This window comes from Coregonus lavaretus (assembly GCF_964263955.1).
Source record: "Coregonus lavaretus genome assembly, chromosome: 37".
Taxonomy (NCBI): domain Eukaryota; kingdom Metazoa; phylum Chordata; class Actinopteri; order Salmoniformes; family Salmonidae; genus Coregonus; species Coregonus lavaretus.
This window is the reverse complement of record NC_140024.1, coordinates 5,724,340-5,746,270: the sequence shown is the minus strand read 5'-3', so window position 1 is coordinate 5,746,270 and position 21,931 is coordinate 5,724,340. Positions and strand designations below refer to the sequence as shown.

The following is a 21,931-nucleotide window of genomic DNA, read 5'->3' as shown; positions in this document are numbered from 1 at the left end:
GGTCTGCACAAATTATTCAGTGAATTTATTTATTGCAGTTATTATTCAGTTCATTTATTTATTACAGTTAGGTATTCTTTCAAGTTATTTGCCATTTAAATTACAGACATCAGGTTTTACAAAAGCTGCTGAGCTAACTCCATGTGCACCGGAGTAGCCTTGGATCCTCCCTATGTGCCGCTGACCTGCACAAGTGTCAAATCCCCATGAAGTGCCAATGGCACAACACACGTACACATGAATAATTGAGAAGTTGTATTTTTGGCCTTTGAAGATATTGGATGTCGAATGGGTACCGTATGCTAGGCCAACTAGAGACAGCTTGTAGCCCTAAAAACCAGAAATGAGTCACTGGTTCGTTCAGCCATTCCAATGGGGAAAGAATAAGATTTTAGGATAAATGCTGAAAAAAAGGTCTGAGGTTAACACAGGCTTAGGAGATCTTATACGTTTTGTTCTATGAGATAATTTCAGTCAGTTAACATGACTTTTATGAATTATGAAGCCTTTATGTGCTTTTTTTAAAATTACATAAATGCTTTAAAATTCACAAAAAGGGATCTTAGCTGATGAAGATTATCTATTAGAACAAAACGTATAAGATCTAAGCCTGTGTTTACCACAGATCTTATTTTTGGCGTTTATCAAAAAACCCTGCAAAAACTCCATTCATTACCCTATAGGCTTTGTCCAACGAGCCATGGCGTAGTTTGTGCCTACAAAAAGATGCCATTACTAATTGTTCCCTTTTGCTTCCTGAATTTTCTTTAGAGAAAATAATGCAAATCACTCTTTGAACGTATAATGTAGGAAATCGCAGTTATAGAAAATGCCCGAGTTCTCTCCCACCAAACAAGAACCTTGAAATAATCAAATCAAATCACATTTTATTTGCCACATGCGCCGAATACAACAGGTGTAGACCTTACAGTGAAATGCTTACTTACAAGCCCTTAACCAACAATGCAGTTTTAAGAAAAAAAGTGTTGAGTAGAAAATATATAAGTAAAAATAACAAATAATTAATGAAAGAGCAGCAGTAAAATACAATTAAAGTAGGGAGGCTATATACAGGGGTTACCGGTACATACTGTATAGAGATGTTTTTTTTTACAGAGTGCACCAGATAGGAATGGGGGGTTGTGATGAGGAGCACCATGAGGTTGTGTAGGGACCCCTTCTACCCCAACCCCCTTTTCTCCACACTTCATGAGTTTACAGTGTTGAACGTCAGATGAGGGGTCTGTGAAAGACAGAGTGTGTGGGAGTGAGAATGAGGAAGACTGGTTGGTCTCTTAGCAACAGCACGTTAACAGAGAAGGGAGAATGCCGAGGAAAACGATGTTCCAGATTGCTTTAGCGAGCTTCCACATAGTACAGTTTATGAAAGGTGGATATCCATGGAATGATAGCCTTTTCTATTTACTGTAGTAAGGTATTTATTTCTCATCCCTTGAGAATCTGTAATGTAGGCTGCTTTTGAAAGCAATTGCCTACATGATACTTGGCTAACCATATTTGAGCTAAATGTTCTTGTTGGCTTGCTGGCATGTACACAGTTTATTAGGTACACCACCCCATTCACAAAAATGGATCGCTCTTACGGAGTCACGTGGCCATGGCTTGCTATATAAAGCAGGCATCGAGGCATTCAGTTACTGTTCGATTGAACATTAGAATGGGCGAAATGAGTGACCTAAGCAGCTTTGAGCGTGGTATGACAGTCGGTGCCAGGCGCGCCGGATCCAGTATCTCAGAAACAGCCGCCCTCCTGGGCTTTTCACACACGACAGTGTCTAGGGTTTACCGAGAATGGTGCGACAAACAAAAAACATTCAGTCAGTGGCATTCCTGTCGGCGAAAACAGCTCATTGATGAAAGAGACAGACAGACAAATAAAGGCCCAGTACAACAGTGGTGTGCAGAACGGCATCTCGGAACGTACAATTCGTCAATCCTTGTCACGGATGGGCTATTGCAGCAGACGACCACACCAGGTTCCATGAGTCCATGGACCCAACCTGCCTGGTGTCAAAGGTACAGGCTGGTGGCGTTGGTGTACTGGTGTGGGGAATGATTTCCTGGCACACGTTAGGTCCCTTGATACCAACTGAGCAACGATTGAACTCCACAGCATATCTGAACATTGTTGCTGACCAGGTGCATCCCTTCATGTCAAAGGAGGGTCCGACACGGTACTAGATGGATGTACCTAATAAACTGACCACTGAGTGTATTTGCCATGGTTTTAAGTCTAACTACGATTCCAGAATGTCTCACCAATCGTTGATTAAAGAAGCTATTTATCCCATGCAAGGCCCTTGATTCACTTTGTAAAACCCTTAAGGGTGATATGGGGGGGATACATTCAACATTAGGCTATAGGAGTGGTTTTATAATTTACAAGATATATTTTTTTACTCTTTTCAACATTTAATTGAACATTTTCTAGTTTTGTTTAAAAGGACCCTTGATAATTTGCTCAATTTTGTTCATTCGTCACTTTCTTATCTTTATGCATTATCTTCTGGACACAGTACAAACAAGCTCACCCCAGATTATTAGGGCTTCCCTCAGTGCAAAAAATAAAACACTAAATAAAAAACCTGAACATCAGTATATCTCTATTGAGTTACACAAGGATGAGAAGGTATAACTGTAGCTGGGTTGGTAGCTGTCTGCCACAGTACAGGGATAAACTATAATTGGGCTCCAAGGAGAAGGGAATTGCCTGCAGTGCTTACATTTTTTAAGATTATGCAGAGTCTGAAAATATTGCCACCTTCATATTCCTTGGTAACCTCAATAACACTGTAGTCATATAAGTGTGCTGTAAGATAATAACATTCAAGTGAAACCACATCCTCTGTAGATACAGTAAACTATAAATGGCCAGCAATGGCACATTGCAGGCTTTCTACTAAGTAAAATGGGATCTACCAAAGATCCTTTAAAAAAAGGACTGAGAGAAATTTGACACCCCACAGTTTTCCCTCCCACAATACTCAGTAGCCCGTAGATAAGCAGAGAGAATCAATCACACTGCTCTGGGGGACAATCTGGGAGGGAGACACTTACCTGGTAAGGTCACTTTATTTCCTGGTTTGTGCCAATCCAATTGAGGACTTTGTCATTTCTGTCTTTCTCTGTCTGAATAAGTCAGACTCCTGATTAAGGCAGATACAATCACTCCTTAAACTATTTTAGTATCCTTCTTCTCATATAATCACATCACAAAGTAAGACAGCAAGGTGCAAAGCAAACATTCACAATATGTTCAAAGGGTCCTTGTTTTATTCTTAACTCCACTGTGACCAGGCTTCCCACAGCACTACTTTCATTAATCTGCTTGCTCTGTCCTCATATTTAGCCTCACATTGAAGTGTTTTACCATTTTCTTTTCAGGACAACCAGGGCTATAAGTAGAACACAAAACAATTTGACATAAACAGCTGCATTTATGAGTTTTATTGACAAAATTATAAAACCTGATAAACCTGATAACAAATGTCATAAGAATGCTGTAAGTACAGAAATTGTTTGCTCAGTGGGAATATCCAACTAGTCAGTGACAACGGTGTGGTTTGGAGATTGTGACAGCAACTATGTGAGCTTATTATAAACACTATGTCCTGGGATTTCCTATGATCTTCTATGTAGAAGAACCCTTTACCTTCTGACGACTCTTGTATGGCTTGTGAACGTCATAGAGGTGTGTGTTTGTGAGAGTCTCAGCTTTTCATAGATGGGATAATAATTTGTAGCTTAAACCGCTCTGAATTTACAGACATTTCTGTGAGAAGAACCGTTTTCGGGATCCACCCTTGTCTAGCCCCCGATAATCACACCGACAAATGGTTGGGATCAGTTGATGTAGAATAAATAGATGAATCCAATGCAACAACCCAACAGTCTGTACCCAATTGTTTTAAGATGGTCATACCAAGGATCATTTAGCTATTTGATTTTGAATTTTAGGACCCCTTAAGAATATTACAAATATATATATATTTTTAAATGCATTTGGCCTTATTGCTATTAGCCCATAGAAACCCATTGAATAACAGATCCATACATGGAAAACATATAGTCAAAAAATAAATCGAAAGGAAATTTGTTTTAAAGTGTCTGTCCTATATCTGAGAGGAACTGTATAAGAAAGATCAGGAAATTAATATAATCCCCCCCTAATACACTCAAATAGTATTTGGTAGCATTGCCTTCAAATTGTGTAACTTGGGTCAAACATTTCGGGTAGCCTCCCACAAGCTTCCCACAATAAGTTGGGTGAATTTTGTCCCATTCCTCATGACAGAGCTGGTGTAACTGAGTCAGGTTTGAAGGCCTCCTTGCTCGCACATGCTTTTTCAGTTCTGCCCACAAATATTCTATAGGATTGAGGTCAGGGCTTTGTGATGGCCACTCCAATACCTTGACTTTGTTGTTCTTAAGCCATTTTGCCGCAACTTTGGAAGTATGCTTGGGGTCATTGTCCATTTGGAAGACCCATTCGAGACCAAGCTTTAACTTCCTAACTGATGTCTTGAGATGTTGCTTCAATATATCCACATAATTTTCCTTCCTCATGATGCCATCTATTTTGTGAAGTGCACCAGTCCCTCCTGCAGCAAAGCACCCCCACAGCATGATGCTGCCACCCCCGTGCTTCACGGTTGGGATGGTGTTCTTCAGCTTGCAAGCACCCTCCTTTTCCTCCAAACATAACGATGGTCATTATGGCCAAACAGTTCTATTTTTGTTTCATCAGACCAGAGGACATTTCTACAAAAAGTATGAGCTTTGTCCCCATGTGCAGTTGCAAACTGTAGTCTGGCTTTTTTATGGCGGTTTTGGAGCAGTGGCTTCTTCCTTGCTGAGCGGCCTTTCAGGTTATGTCGATATAGGACTCGTTTTACTGTGGATATAGATACTTTTGTACCTGTTTCCTCCAGCATCTTCACAAGGTCCTTTGCTGTTGTTCTGGGATTGATTTGCACTTTTCGCACCAAAGTACGTTCATCTCTAGGAGACAGAACGCGTCTCCTTCCTGAGCGGCATGACGGCTGCGTGGTCCCATGGTGTTTATACTTGCGTACTATTGTTTGTACAGATGAACGTGGTACCTTCAGGCGTTTGGAAATTGCTCACAAGGATGAACCAGACTTGTTGAGGTCCACACATCTTTTTCTGAGGTCTTGGCTGATTTCTTTTGATTTTCCCATGATGTCAAGCAAAGAGGCACTGCGTTTGAAGGTAGGCCTTGAAATACATCCACAGGTACACCTCCAATTGACTCAAATGATGTCAATTCGCCTATCAGAAGCTTCTAAAGCCATGACATCATTTTCTGGAATTTTCCAAGCTGTTTAAATTCACAGTCAAATTCTGACCCACTGGAATTGTGATACAGTGAATTATAAGTGAAATAATCTGTCTGTAAACAATTGTTGGAAAAATTACTTGTCATGCACAAAGTAGGTGTCCTAACCGACTTGCCGAAACTATAGTTTGTTAACAAGAAATGTGTGGAGGAAAGAAATTCCACAAATTAACTTTTAAGAAGGCACACCTGTTAATTGAAATGCATTCCAGGTGACAACCTCATGAAGCTGGTTGAGAGAATGCCAAAAGTGTGCAAAGCTGTCATCAAGGCAAAGGGTGGCTATTTGAAGAATCTCAAATATAAAATATATTTTGATTTGTTTAACTGGTAGTGTATATATACACACACACGTATACACAGTACCAGTCAAAGGTTTGGACACGCCTACTCATTCAAGGGTTTTTCTTTATTTTTGCTATTTTCTACGTTGTAGAATAATAGTGAAGACATCAAAACTATGAAATAACACATATGGACTCAAGTAGTAACCAAAAAAGTGTTAAACAAATCAAAATGTATTTTATATTTGAGATTCTTCAAAGTAGCCACCCTTTGCCTTGATGACAGCTTTGCACACTCTTGGCATATATGAGTGTTTGCACTCAGCATTGATGCTCATTATACGATGTAAAGTGCTGCACCATTCCTTTGCATAATTAATTTATGCTCATTAAGTGGGCAAGGTTGCTTTGCAGCCGCAGAATCATTAGCAAAACCACCGCTGTATGACGAACTTGAGAGGAGACATGTTTTAATTGCTTTAAAATATTTGGATTCTTCCAGCCATCTGGTCTCAAAGTGTATATAACTTTGTTCCAGTGTAGTCATACTCTGAAGTATCTGATGTGTCAGGTGTATAGGCAATTAGTTATATGAGTGCATGGGAAACTGTGACACAATTTGAGCAAGCCCTTCATATCTCATGCATCTTTGACTCTTGAGAAAGCTCTAGAAGGGGGGGGGGGGGGAATTGTCATTAAGATGTGAATGGTACAGTATATCTCCAATGGCCATGCCCACCAAAGTGTGTAACCACTGCAGCTTATAGACTAGAGTTGTCAGATCACATTAGCGAGATAGGGCAGAAAAGATCGAGGAGACATGCAAGCCTATTGGAAAGCCACAGGAGAGCTACATGTGAGTCGTGAGGAACCAATAGCATCGGGGAATTGCACACATGGTTGACCTTGAGAAAGGCATGAATTCTTACATATTGTATGACCACTAGCTCTCTACCCTCCCCTTCGCTCCCATTCAGGTCTTCCCTCTTGCCACCCATTTTTTTCTGTTGCAGTTTTAGCAAGATATTAATTATCGCTTGATGGTAATGATATGGCTTTTATTTACACTACCATTCAAAAGTTTGGGATCACTTAGAAATGCCCTTGTTTTCGAAAGAAAAGCAATTTTTTTGTCCATTAAAATCACATCAAATTGATCAGAAATACAGTGTAGATATTGTTAATGTTGTAAATGGCTATTGTAGCTGGAAACGGCTGACTTATAATGGAATATCTACATAGGCGTACAGAGGCCCATTATCAGCAACCATCAGTCCTGTGTTCCAGTGGCACGTTGTGTTTGCTAATCAAAGTTTATCATTTTAAAAGGCTAATTGATAATTTGAAACCCCTTTTGCAATTATGTTAGCACAGCTGAAAACTGTTGTGCTGATTAAAGAATCAATAAAACTGGCCTTCTTGAGACTAGTTGAGTATCTGGAGCATCAGCAATTGTGGGTTCGATTACAGGCTCAAAATGGCCAGAAACAAATAACTTTCTTCTGAAACGCGTCAGTCTATTCTTGTTCTGAGAAATGAAGGCTATTCCATGCGAGAAATTGCCAAGAAACTGAAGATCTCGTACAACGCTGTGTACTACTCCCTTCACAGAACAGCGCAAACTGGCTCTAACCAGAATAGAAAGAGGAGTGGGAGGCCCCGGTGCACAACTGAGCAAGAGGACAAATACATTAGAGTGTCTAGTTTGAGAAACAGACGCCTCACAGGTCTGTCATTAGAGTGTCTAGTTTGAGATCCCCAGAGATTGGAAAGCTGCCGCAATCATCCCCCTCTTCAAAGGGGGTGACACTCTAGATCCAAACTGTTACAGACCTATATCCATCCTGCCCTGCCTTTCGAAAGTTTTTGAAAGCCAAGTTAACAAACAGATCACCGACCATTTCGAATCCCACCGTACCTTCTCCGCTATGCAATCCGGTTTCCGAGCTGGTCATGGGTGCACCTCAACCACGCTCAAGGTCCTAAACGATATTATAACCGCGATCGATAATAGACAGTACTGTGCAGCCGTCTTACATTTACATTTACATTTACGTCATTTAGCAGACGCTCTTATCCAGAGCGACTTACATTTACATTATTATTTTTAATTTTCATACCCCATGGGAATCGAACCCACAACCCTGGCGTTGCAAACGCCATGCTCTACCAACTGAGCTACCTCCCTGCCGGCCATTCCCTCCCCTACCCTGGACGACGCTGGGCCAATTGTGCGCCGCCCCATTGACCTGGCCAAGGCTTTCGACTCTGTCAACCACCACATTCTTATTGGCAGACTAAATAGCCTTGGTTTCTCAAATGACTGCCTCGCCTGGTTCACCAACTACTTCTCAGATAGAGTTCAATGAGTTCAGGGCCTGTTGTCTGTATGGGGGTGCCACAGGGTTCAATTCTTGGGCCGACTCTTTTCTCCGTGTATATCAATGATGTCGCTCTTGCTGCTGGTGACTCTCAGATCCACCTCTACGCAGACGACACCATTTTGTATACATCTGGCCCTTCATTGGACACTGTGTTAACAAACCTCCAAACGAGCTTCAATGCCATACAACACTCCTTCAGTAGCCTCCAACTGCACTTAAACACTAGTAAAACTAAATGCATGCTCTTCAATCGAACGCTGCTGGCACCAGCCCACCCGACTAGAATCACTACTCTCGACGGGTCTGACCTAGAGTATGTGAACAACTACAAATACCTAGGTGTCTGGTTAGACTGTAAGCTCTCCTTTCAGACTCACATTAAGCATCTCCAATCCAAAGTTAAATCTAGAATCGGCTTCCTATTTCGCAACAAAGCCTCCTTCACTCATGCTGCCAAACATGCCCTCGTAAAACTGACTATCCTAAAAATAAAAAAAATAGCCTCCAACACTCTACTCAGCAAATTGGATGTAGTCTATCACAGTGCCATCCGTTTTGTCACCAAAGCCCCATATACTACCCACCACTGTGACCTGTACGCTCTTGTTGGCTGGTCCTCACTACATATTCGTCGCCAAACCCACTGGCTCCAGGCCATCTATAAATCACTGCTAGGCAAATCCCCGCCTTATCTTAGCTCATTGGTCACCATAGCAACACCCACCCGTAGTATGCGCTCCAGCAAGTATATCTCACTGGTCATCCCCAAAGCCAACACCTCCTTTGGCTGCCATTCCTTCCAGTTCTCTGCTGCCAATGACTGGAACGAATTGCACAAATCTCTGAAGCTGGAGACTCTTATCTCCCTCACTAACTATAAGCATCAGTTGTCAGAGCACCTCCAAACTATGCAATAACTATTTAGGGAAAAAGCAGTCAGCTGGTATTCTGTCTATAATGGAGTGGCCAGCACAGTCACCGGATCTCAACCCTATTGAGCTGTTGTGGGAGCAGCTTGACCGTATGGTATGTAAGAAGTGCCCATCAAGCCAATCCAACTTGTGGGAGATGCTTCAGGAAGCATGGGGTGACATCTCTTCAGATTACCTCAACAAATTGACAACTAGAATGCCAAAGGTCTGCAAGGCTGTAATTGCTGCAAAAGGAGGATTATTTGACGAAAGCAAAGTTTGAAGGACATAATTATTATTTCAATTATAAATCATTATTTTTAACCTTGTCAATGACTACATGTCCTATTCATTTTGCTATATTTCCTATTCAAACTCATTTCATGTATGTTTTCATGGAAAACAAGGACATTTCTAAGAGATCCGCTTTAATATTGCAGATAGATTGTAACTTCCATCAATGTAATTGTCTGCATCACTTCCAATCCCCCATATGTTTTTTCCCCCGCAAATATATATACAGTATATATATATATACATACATATATATATACATATCCTTTTAACAAATGTATTTTCCTTTATTACTTTCCAACCCCACCACCCCTCCACTAATTGGAGTAAACTAGTGAACAACAACGCTTAGGCCTCTACTTCCAGCTTATACTTACTATATACATTTTATGGACACAGTCAATTTTACAATAATTATATTTTGTTTGTTTTTACTCCTGAATTTTTCTATCCTCAACCTCTCCAATCATTTTCATGATGTCCATCCGGTTTGCCTCTACATGCCATATCCCCCAAACTGTGCTCTTTTTCACAAAAGTTATCAACCTATATACTTATTATGGACACAGTATGTTTTACATTAGTTAGTTTGTTGTTATTAGTTGTTATTAGTCTCAACCTTCAGCTCCATTCAACTCCACCCATCTATCTCTTAACACCATCCATGTTGGATTTGGATTTAATAATGATATGGCCTTTCTTGTCCAAATACTTACCCCTTAGACTGACATCATTCGTAGTGTGTAATTATCTAGGCAATTATCTGATGTGGTAGTTTTCACAGCGACAGCCTTCTATCTTAATTGTAACAGTATCCAAGACTTTGTATCTTTTGAATGGTTCTATCTATGACAATATTTCCATTGATATCCCTTTAAGAAGCAGATGACCCCATCAATTTCAAACGATTCCTCATGTGTAAAGGGATAGATTGAGCAATGAATAAATTGCTTCCTATCTTTTCCTGCATTCAATTGTAAATATGTGGATGCTACATTTGTGAATAACATACAGACTATTTGTCATCTCTGCAAGGGACCTATTTTCTGCCACTGTGACCCGTGTCACAATGTCCCCTCATCCAGAACCAGAAAAAAAATTTGACAACTCAGAGGGAACTAACCTCAATACTCCCTATAAATGATGTGATGGGGGAGAGAGGACATTATGGAAACAAATTGAATCAGCATGCCTCCAGACAGGGAATCCAAATTTAAATGGCATTGTCAGTTGTGAGGATTACATTGGCGGGATAATGTTCCAAAGACCTGGATTTACGACCATGATGTGAATGTCTTATAAAATAACTAAATCCACGTCTAATCAGTCAATCATCATTATATTTTACTTTATATCCCAAAGAAAAACACATTCCCCATCTGATTTCTATTTGAAACCTTGTGACATGCCTGCATGCCTGCCTGTTTGTAAAAAGGCACCTCACTTCACCTGCACAGCTTACAACCAATAGACCGTCTCCCCGCTACTGAGAAGTCAAACTGAGAGACTTTGAAAGGAGCAGATTTATAGAGGCATGATAATTGCCGCTTCATCTGCCAAACTGTCAGATGTTATGGGAACAGGGATTCATAACTTCCCTCTCTGTGCCAGAATATTAAAGCAGAAAGCAGTTTGTAAAAAAAGAGCGGAAAGAAATAGGGAATAAATTAACCAATTGAGTCAAAGCAAATCTCCTCCAATAACTGATTCATCATGTGCTGTTGTCATTCCTGGGAATAGAATAGAGTAAAGTGGAGAAAATCAGACTCCTTTGTCACAACACCCTTTTCTCCTCTGTAGGGCAAGGCTATAAGTCACAGCCAAGCTGAAGTGAGGCATAGATTGATGATGGCTGTGCTTTTGAGGTTAGACAGTGGACTGCTTACACCTGCAAGGGCATCTTGTTAATACCACCAAGCCTGTACAGTCTGGTCCCCTGTCTGTTCTTCTCCATTGAGAAAGAACTGTGTGTCTGTCAGTCCAGTAGGTTTGAGTGTTATAGTAGGTGTCCTCCCTTTGTCGATATATTCATCCTTAAGAATTCAGTGTACATTCCTTGCTGTAATATATCCTAATTACATTGATACAGATCATGCTCAATTAGATGACATGGATCAGATGATGTCATATTCATAGCAGGTGGAATAATTATGCCTGGAACGTTAGCTTACTTTGGGCTGACACATCTGAGATGGGGATGGGATAGGACAGGCGGGTGAAATCCCTTTGGTTTTGGGTGAAAGCACTTCTGTATGTAACAAGATTATAGACTGGAGTCAGGAAATGATAGTTCAGGATGTGAAGCTTGAAGGCCACAATTTGTCAGGTGAGAATGAAATAAATCAGAATCATAAGACTACAATGACATGGACATGGTTGTGGATGCTCTTTCCAGGGACGATATGCACCTCGGTTGAATATTCCCATTGTGTGCAGATTCCAACACTACACTCATGACCAATGTTATTTCTGTATTCCGTCATTGCCTCTTGCTGTGGCTAATCTCTCTTCATTTCAAAATGATCATCTCTAATCTCAGTAAGGTCCATTGGCAATAACAAATTGTGTACCAATTGTATGGCCTGATTTAAGTAGAAGAGCTGCGTGGTGATATTTTTAGTTCCTCAGCCTGTTCTACAAAAACAGCTAATGAGGAAAGTAGGCCAGCCCAACTTTCAAACAGTCTGGTCTTAGATACAGTACACATTTATGAGAGGTATGAACAATAGGCAAAAAGCACTGGCTTCTGACTGTGTACTGTGACTGCATTCTTATTATAAATCAAGAATACAGCAACTATTCAGGACAGTATTGAGGTCCTTAGCACAGCATTGAGTAAAAAGTGCCAATGTCACAGCAACCGTTTGTAGATCGCTATCCTGAATTATTAACCAGGGGGAAAATTGTGATTGCTTTAATGGAAATCGCTTGTTACATCACTGTCATATGGAAATATTCAATCCTCTTCTGCTGGTCAAACCAGAGTCCCTCCTTTCCTCATCCACACGCCACCAGCAGATACCTCCCATCGATGGGGATCCTAATAAAATACCAAAATACCAAACAGATCCCTCTGCATTACATTTGTATGCTTGGCATCCTTGAATAAGAGTGTGCTCAACAATGGGCCCTGATTTGAAACCAGAAGAGTAATATTAAAGCAATAAAATTGTCGGTTTTTCCTCATAAACATTCCCTCCATAGCCATACTGTCAGAGCCATGCTGTCATAGCCATGCTGTCATAGCCATGCTGTCATAGCCATACTGTCATAGCCATGTGTGACATGTTACAGCAATGAGAAAAAGGATGATGGCAAAAGCTAGGAAAGTAAAGGCTCAGAAGTCACTTTACATTGTAATAACCATATTTTGGTCTCCGACTTTACTGTCAACGTTGCCCTGAACTACCATTGTCAATGTCATTTCCCATTCATAATAATAATAACCATGTTTTTTTTTAGCGATTACTTATCTCTTTAGCATTTTATGATATTTCAATGAGATTCTGTTTTAAACCTGAACACATACCAATACATGTTCAGTAAATAAAAATATGTATGTACTCTAGAGACCATTAAAACACCATCAAACGTCAACCTGAACCTCTACTTGCCATTCATTACCAGGCACGCAGCATTTACATCAACTCTGGTCTTATTGATTACCCAGGAGAGTGGAGGAAGAATGGAGGGCCACTGGTCACAAAAAGTGAGAGAACGAAAACTTTGGTGGCATGATCTCTCCCCTGTTTGTTCTGAGCCAAAATGGGTCATTTGCTGCAAACATGAACAGAATGGAGGTCCACATGGTGCTGAATTAGCAGCACCTGCTGTAGGAAGACAGTGTGTCTGCCAAATACTGGGAAAGTATTTAAATATGTGCAGGAGGAACAGAATGTGACATTTGAATAAGATTATTAAATAAGTATTGTTAGATGAATTTCAATTTGAGGGCATTACATCCTATCATTCTTCCACCCTCTTCCCCACTGAGAATGAGGATAATGACTATTAGAATGTGGATGAGTGTGAAATTGGCAACATTGTTGCCATATAACAAAGCCCTACAGTGATTAAACCCTGACAGGCTCTCTCCTCCCCTTTCATTTGAGCACACACGCACGGGTGCACACACACACACACACACACACACACACACACACACACACACACACACACACACACACACCCAAAGACACACACACACCACACAACATTATGCACACATGCAAACAAACATATTCACAAACATCCAATTAGAAAATATAGACACATTCTGTAAACATATTATCTGTTTGAGATACATGAAAGATCATGCCGAGACATCACATCAGAAATCCCCCCACCTTTTCCAATCCCCCCTTGTGTCACCCCGCTGCAGAACATGCCTTAGTAGAGGAGCGCTCTGCACTTCCAGAGTCTCCCTGATCAGATGAGGAGCCCCTTTATCACTCTCATATCCTCCAGTGTGTGTGTGTATATGTGTGTGTGTATGTGTGTGTGCTGCTCACACAGACTCCCAGACAGCAGCAGCAGGTTGATACACATAAAGACTGTGAACGCTTCCTGGTGCAGAGCCCTTTTAGAGAACTTTGAGCATTCCTCTCCGACAGCACAGTCTCCTCCTACACAGAGGTAAGGACACCTTGAATGAAGGGTTACTGCAGTATAGAGGGGGTTACTGCAGTACAGAGTGGGTTACTTTTTGTCTCTTGCATGGACTAGATGCTGTGCATTTTACCGTCTTGTCGCGTCCAAGAGCAACATGCATTATTTGTCTGCACTGATCTACAGCAACATCAATACGGACGGGGTGCCAAACACTGCTGAGTACATAGGAATGTATCATTTCATCTATCATGTACCACTCTTTATCTCAGGGATTTGAGAGGATTGCTGTAAGCTTGAGATTGTGGTTTATTAGTTAACTCCGGCCACAATGCTCTCTGCCTTTGTATATTTCCTGCTGTATTCTCAATTTCTCTTCTTTTGTTCATATTTGAGTGCTTCCAATACATAGACCAGAAGATGGTAATAAGATCTTGCAGGAGGATGCGTGGGCATGGTATATAGAATATTAATCTACAGTACATGGAGAACACTAACAAAGAAAGAGCACCTCCATCATCTCCCACCCAATCCCAGGTTCAGGTTGAGCTGTCAACAGCAGTGGGAGGTATAGAGAAGAAAGGAGATGATAAAACACTGAGGGGGCTTTAATCTTAACCAATTCCAATTGGTACATAAAAGCAGAAAGAAACATACAAACGTAAACTCAGTCAGGCAGGTGGCCTAGTTAGAGGGAGTTGATGTTTTCATTTTTTTCTTCAAAATGTGAGTAGGAGGATTACAGGCTCAGTCATACACACATTCAGCAGAGTTGTCACTATAGTAAAGTATCTAGATCGCTGGTTTTAACCACAAAAGTTTATAATACAAAACAAGACTGCTAAACGTCAAAGTGTTTGATATTTCACACAGAGGGAATATCAATGTCATTACGATATTTTATTTTTTGTTGCTAATATTAAATCGTCCTAATTTAAAAACGTCCCAGTGCAACTAATCTCGCCCTACTGTAGAGGTATATGATACTGTAGGATAGAGAGATCTGGAAGGATAATTGTGATTTACTGCATTGATTGATAGGAACTAGGAACATAAGCATTTCGCTGCACCCGCAAAACTTTGTACGCAACCAATGAAATTTGATTAGATGATAGCGCTGATGGGAGTATCATGTATAACGAGTACCCATGCCATGTTCATCAAGTAAAGGGAGAAGTGGGCCTGACAGTTTCATACATTGTCCCATGGGCAGTGGCTGTTGTGAAGAGGTCCCTGCAGTCCCCAAACAGTGGCTGTGTTTGATACTGCAAATCTTGAGACCCATTTGAAGCCAGTCCATCTATGGACCCATTTGGGGAGCTGTCAAGTCAACCGCTCAGTGAGCCTCTCTTATCTTCACACAATCAATATGTGAGATTCTCGCTAGGCGACTTGCTCCTGTTGGTAGGGTGTAGATCGAACACAAACCGTGCTTCGCTGTTAATGTACTGTGTCTATGTGCTCCTGGCTCATTACTGCTGTCACATTATAAATGATGGGAAGGTGCATCAAGGGCCAGTCCATGGAAAGCTTTTCCTCTCCGTTATTTAATCATGGTGGTATGCGTGAAACGTCAAATAGTACAAAATAGTTTCACAGACACAGATTCATTCTCAAGCCTGACGTTTTAAAAAGCTCTTTGCTCTCATTTCCCCCTGTTGCTGGTTCTCTCTCTCCTACCCCTTTTCTCTCGTTTGAGCCAATGATCCCAGATGGTGACAGATCCCTGCCTCGTGTTAAGGCTCCACTTGAGCAGTGAGATGACATCTGGCGAGGATGTGACTAATAAGAGGGACAGAAGCGGCAGGGACCCTTCATATCATCTCAGATACCAAGGTCCTCTGACTGATGTCTGCACTTTGATATGCATCCACACTCAGGGGCAGATGTAAAAAAATGGACTTAACCATGGGTCTGTTGCCTGTGCTGTCGAAGAAAATATCAATCTGATCCCCAATGTCAATGGTGCAAAGATAATAAAAACAGTCCTTACTCAAAGCAGAAGTAGGTGATGCTAAGCAGAAATGTCAATTTTGGAAATGCAGAGAGAAGGGTGGTGAGTTTATTGAGAGGAAAATCTACAGTCAACACTTAACTTTACATGTTATTGTAAATTTAAGCAAAGTATGCACATCTTCCTTTGGTAAATGCGCCAACGAAGCAAATTAACTATTGTTCGTAGATCAACGATAGGATGACAAAGGCTATGGTATCAGCCATATGTCTGGTGCCTACATGGTTGTAACTATGGCATAGTGGCGGTACAGGAATAATTACATGAATTACCACAGATAGCTGACAGAGGGATGCTATTATGCTGGAATTAGGATTGAGCAGGTCATGTTCAGAGGCTGATCATATGGTAGAGAGGGGACTATTTCACCACTTTATGCCTATAAGAGAGATTGAGTGGCTCGCTTGAGATTGCCTCTCATTCCCTTTAGGTGTGTGGCAATGATGTTCTTTGAACATGTAAAAAAAACATTTCATACAGAAGTCTCATTTCAGTTACTATGAAAATGTAGGCTTTTAACTTGTTTTTTCTCTGTGATTTTCATGAGTGGGATATACAGTATTATCCTCTGTGTAGTATATCCTGTAAATTGAAATATAAGAAGAAGTATAGAAAAACAACATGAATAAATAAGAGAAGCCAAATAGACCCATGGTGGGTTTAAAAACAGACCAAAACATGAGAACGCAATAAACAAATGTAGATTTTTTTGAAGTAATTTAAACCTTGTGTATCACATAGCATGAACCTAAAATATGCTGTAGCAACATGATGATGTCTGATTAACATAATCCTATATAAACAACACCTGGATTGTGGGTATGCTGGGTTATTGAAAACCTAATTATCAGGGCATAATTTTCAACGCTGTTGATTTTTACCCTTGACAGCAGTGCTATTGCCACGGTTATGTGCTTGCACAAATTAGTTTGTGCTTGATTACATGTTTTTGTGGGTCAATGCCAAATGTTGAGGTTTTAGTAATCCTGTCTCCCTGCCTACAAGATTCAGCAGACAAAGCGTTTTCAATTGTGCTTCTGGTGGGTGGGTTTAACTCAAGGAATTATTGGGAGCTACGGAAATATTTGTTCAGAGCACAATGGATGTTTTGTGTGCAATTCTGCTTGCAAACCTTGGAACTGTAAAGATGACATGCACTGGACTGTATTAAAACACGTACCCACTTTATGGGGACACAGAAAATGCATCTGATATCCATGTCTGAAAAGCTGTGGAGACATATGAAACTGTACATGGTAGTGACAAGTGCTTCTTTCATTTTGACCCTAGCAGATGGGGAGGTTGTGTCCCGACTCCCCACCCAGGAACAATGGCCCTCTGTTTGTTTTCATCCACAAAAGGATAGAAAATAGGATAGAGAACGTCATAGGGCCACCACAACATGAACACTTAAAAGTAGTAGCTTCTGCCTCAGAATGAAAAGCAGTAAACCCATCAAACCACATCTGATCTCAGAAAAATATACTATATGTTGCACATATGACATATCATATTTGTTATATAGTATGTGACATTTTACTTGAGTATACTACGATAATTCATTCCAGTAATTGATTCATTTCATTGCAAATGTACGATAGGCTAATACTTACGTTTAAGTAATATCCCTTAACTGAGAGTCTACCTATTGCACTTCTCTAAATTAACATTCCACAACCTAGGCCCACTTTTGGATCCATCCACACTCCAGGGATGAGACTATTTGGCCACCATTGGGACTTATTCATTTCTGAGCATTTGTTTGTTATCACCTCTAGCAGATGGCTCAGCGGGGTGGAATGCTTTTCACCAACAACATTAAAGTGAGGAAATGCTGCTCCAACACATTTTGGACTCTCATAGGCCTGGTTATTTCACAGCGTCCCTAAAACTCAAAATATTTCAGAATATTAAATAATTACAAACAAAGCTATCAACATTCCAAATAGAAATGATGATGTATTCTGTTGATATTTGGTTGAATAGAAAAACATATAATTGTAAATGCCTCCAATGTAATTGAAGATGTGATGAATATCTACACTGTAAGGGCAAGACTCAGCTCTCAGTCAGCATCAAAGGCTTGCTATTTAGATGTATTCACTAGCGATTGATTCATCTTTGGATGGAAACAGGGATGCTGCGCTCATGGAGAATGTTTCAACATGTCACTCTGCATCAACCATAAAGAAATGAGCAACCTTTTTGCAGCAGGCTGGTCAAATGCAGAATGTAGCAAATCATTGAGGCTGCTGTCACACAATACTAGAACTGTCTTTGACCGATAGCCTCACAGTCCTTAAAGAGCAGCTGAAGCCCAAAAATATTTCTCTAGTTGAAAACGGCCTATGTTGCATCGATATTAGTCAGTGTAAAAATGTACTACAATGTGTAAATAGCATAATTTAAATCATAAAGTCAGTATCTTCCAAAACTGAGATTTGCAACAGCTGTTACATTCCTAGTTCCATTGGATATTTCAGGGGTGATTTCGATCATGTCCACTTGCCCACTAACACGGGATGGTAATGCCTAGGGAGAATTGTCATGCACGGAGAAACAGCTGCACTGATTGTGCTCTATCCAATTGCACAGCAGAACCTACAGACAGTGAGACAGACCTGCTCACATTATGCAGCGCCTCTGACTGGTTTACATAAGACAACACGTCACCAATGTTATGTTGAAAGAACACAATTGGCTCATAAGCCCTTTATCGAGTGGCCACATGCTGATGTGTTTGATAGTGATCATTGAGTCTGCCACTGTTTTGGGCAAAATGATAATTGAGACATTGCGCACTTGCATCCCAACAGCAACTTGTCATTATTCCAAAATTCAAAACCCATTCGCAAGCGTCTTGTGTTCTGCCGCGACCTGTTTTATAACATGATTTGCAATTAAATGAAACCCTGTCAGACAGACGCACACTCTGGTAATAGATAGTGAGAAAGTTGTAAAAACAAAACGTCCAAATTAATTATAGATTTCTTGATTTATCTTAGATTAATTCTGAATATTTTGAGGGCGAAATGTTGCGACCGTGACTCAAGAGGGACAAACAACAATAACTGCCAGGGTACGATGTAGCAAACATAACACACCCACATCGAACCACATCCCCAAGATGCAAATCTCGTCTTTATTCATGAACAACAGAAAATCACATGCAGAATCGGTGAGTTCAGCCCCAATTTAATGATAGAGGCAAGGAAGAGAACTATGTGTATTGTGTTCATATCAGCCCAAGTGCTGTTTATAAATAGTAATATCAATCCCATGGGATCTCATTTTTTTCTGTTTAATTCCTTTACTGTTTGAAATTAGCAGACTCCCCGTGGAATAACCTACTGTATGTTGCTAAAGTGAATTTAAGACATTGCCTGAAACTCCTTCTGACAGGTCCGCTTCTGTTGTGGCTTTACTGATGACCACACAGGCAGGAAGAGAAGATTATGTTTTGCATCAGCAGCGTCTCATTAGACACAAATAGATGTTTTGAACCTCACCAGAAGATAGGGACAAATTTGTACTAGGTAATGACAATGATAGCGAAATCTGCCCGCATTGATCCTAAAATCAATAATTACTGCAACATACACAGACATTTGACACATGATAGGACCTAGTAGACCAGACTTTGTTAACCCTCAATTTTTTTTTTTTTTTTGGGATCAAGCCTTTAAATGGTGGACATAATTATGCTCACTGACTATAATAACTTGCACATAGAGAATATTAAAACATTTACAAAGATGCAATTATAAAAGAAGGTTCAGGACAGCAGCTTAATTCCTTTCAATGATGTTGATTGCTGACGTGTTTCAGAGCAAGCTCCTTTGTCAAAGCACTATCACATTCACAAAGATATTGGGTTCAATATAGTGATGAGACAGGAGAGAATTAAGTTGTGATATAATTGATGTTGAGTAAACGGATGACTTCGAGTGAAGGTGAATGTGTGTTATCTCAGGTTGGTTTGGCACCTCAGACAGCCGAGGGCAAATATTATTGTCTATCTTTTTTGTTCCTTCATTAGCCGAGTAAAATGAAAGCCTATGCTAATTAGGAACGTATTAATGCTGCTTCCGTTTGGGGTAAACATATTTTCAAAGCAAGTGTCTCAGAGAAGATTGAATCCTCAATGGATCCAGGTAGGACTGAATCACTAATAACAATCTCACTTGTTTCTGATTTTACTTCTGAATTGAGCTGGCAAAGCCTTGAGCTATTCGATAGTTGACACACAGTCAATTCAGAGTAGAGTATATCTGTTGTGTATTATATTGAGATTAAGCACCTGACTTTGTTGTGTTATTAACTGGGTCAATCCTTTTCCCAACAGGAAAGATGACGATACCAGCTAGCCGTCTCCTGATTGGCCTGATGTGTCATGTAACCTGCACGTGGGCCTTCGCTCGCCTGCCTGAGGATGCAGAACAGCGGTCTGCCTTCTCAGTGGCACGCACCAGCAGCATGGAGGGTGGACCAAAGATGGTGGTGACCTTTGACAAGGAGTATGTTAACATCGGTGGGGACTTTGATTCAAAGGCAGGCATGTTCCGCTGCCGCATCCCCGGAGCATACTACTTCTCCTTCACAGTGGGGAAGTTCCCCCGTCGTGACCTGTCAGTCATGCTAATGAAGAACAGGAACGAGGTGCAGGCCATTGTGTATGATGAGAATGCGGGAGAGCAGCGTAAGGTGCAGAGCCAAAGCGCCATGCTACAGCTGGACTTTGGTGACACAGTCTGGCTCCGCCTTCACGGTGACCCCCGCTATGCCATCTACAGCAACACTGGTCACTACACCACCTTTAACGGCTACCTAATCTACCCTGACACCTACACCTTCCAAGACCCCAAGCACGAGGACCCAACTCCCATGCATGGAAACGAAGCGACTGCCAATGACCACACCCTAACAGACCAGGATGGGCTGGGAGAAAGGGACAACGTAGAGAAGAGAGAGGAGGTAGAGGATGAAGAGGAGGACCAGAGGTCAGCCTTCTCTGTTGGCCGCACTCAGAGCATCGTAGGGGTGGACCAGGGCTTCCCAGAGCACCGTCCTATCGCCTTTGACACAGACTTTGTCAACATTGGCGCTGACTTTAACGTCACTGAAGGTGTATTCACCTGCCGTATTCCAGGAGCCTACTTCTTCTCCTTCAATGCTGGCAAGCTTCCCCACAAAACACTGTCAGTCAAGCTGATGAAGAACCACCTGGAGGTGCAGGCCATGATCTACGATGACAGTGACGCTGAGAAGGCTCTGCAGAGCCAGAGTCTGATGCTGTCTCTGCGCCATGGTGATATCGTCTGGCTTTATAGCCACCAGCGCGATGGCTTTGGAGCATACAGCAACCATGCCAAGTATATTACCTTCACTGGCTTCCTGGTCTATCCAGAACTCCAAAAACCAGCCACCAATCAGCAGCAACAGCAGAGCCGGAAGCCATAAGGGACAGTGTCAAGAACACATTTGGCTGTGGACCTACTACACTCAATTATTCTATGTCCAACTAATTATTTCAATGGGTTTACTTTGTCAAACTCCAACTTGGAGTTACTACATGCTAGCATTTCTGATATTTTCAGGATATGATATCCCAGTTAATACTTACTTATCTGGATTTTTAACACACCTTTAACAATGTCTTGAAAGGCATGGTCAAATAATGGGGACACTTGTTTTGTGTCAAAATGAGTATTTTTCCTTCATTTTAGAGTGAGTTTCTGCTAAGGCCAGTGTTTGATCACAATGAAATAAAATGACATTTTGAACCAAAAAGCATGACCAACATTCAGAATTAAATTTCCCCTTACCCTGCAGGGCTGTCCATTGGACGAATACAGACACCATACTCACCCTGGTTGTAGCTTGAAGTCTGAGCACATCCTCACAGAGCACATGCTAGTTTTGGACCTCGGGACACCAGGCTCATAATTTGATTTCTAACTTAGCAGAGTTTAATTCATTTCCTCAGATGGTGACTGCTGTGGAGAAAATGGAATTGCCTATACCATCCCTTATGATATTGTGCCGGTTTAATTCGC

General features: G+C 41.1%; 1 protein-coding gene across 1 annotated transcript; it reads left to right on the top strand.

The window, feature by feature from the left end:
- Positions 1–13,745: 13,745 nt before the first annotated feature.
- On the top strand, positions 13,746–21,335 carry LOC311111128 (complement C1q tumor necrosis factor-related protein 4-like; the record flags this gene model as incomplete). Its single annotated transcript, XM_084153816.1, is given in 3 exon segments — positions 13,746–13,886; position 13,888; positions 20,221–21,335. Coding segments are annotated over 3 exon segments (1,257 nt in total).
- Positions 21,336–21,931: the final 596 nt, after the last annotated feature.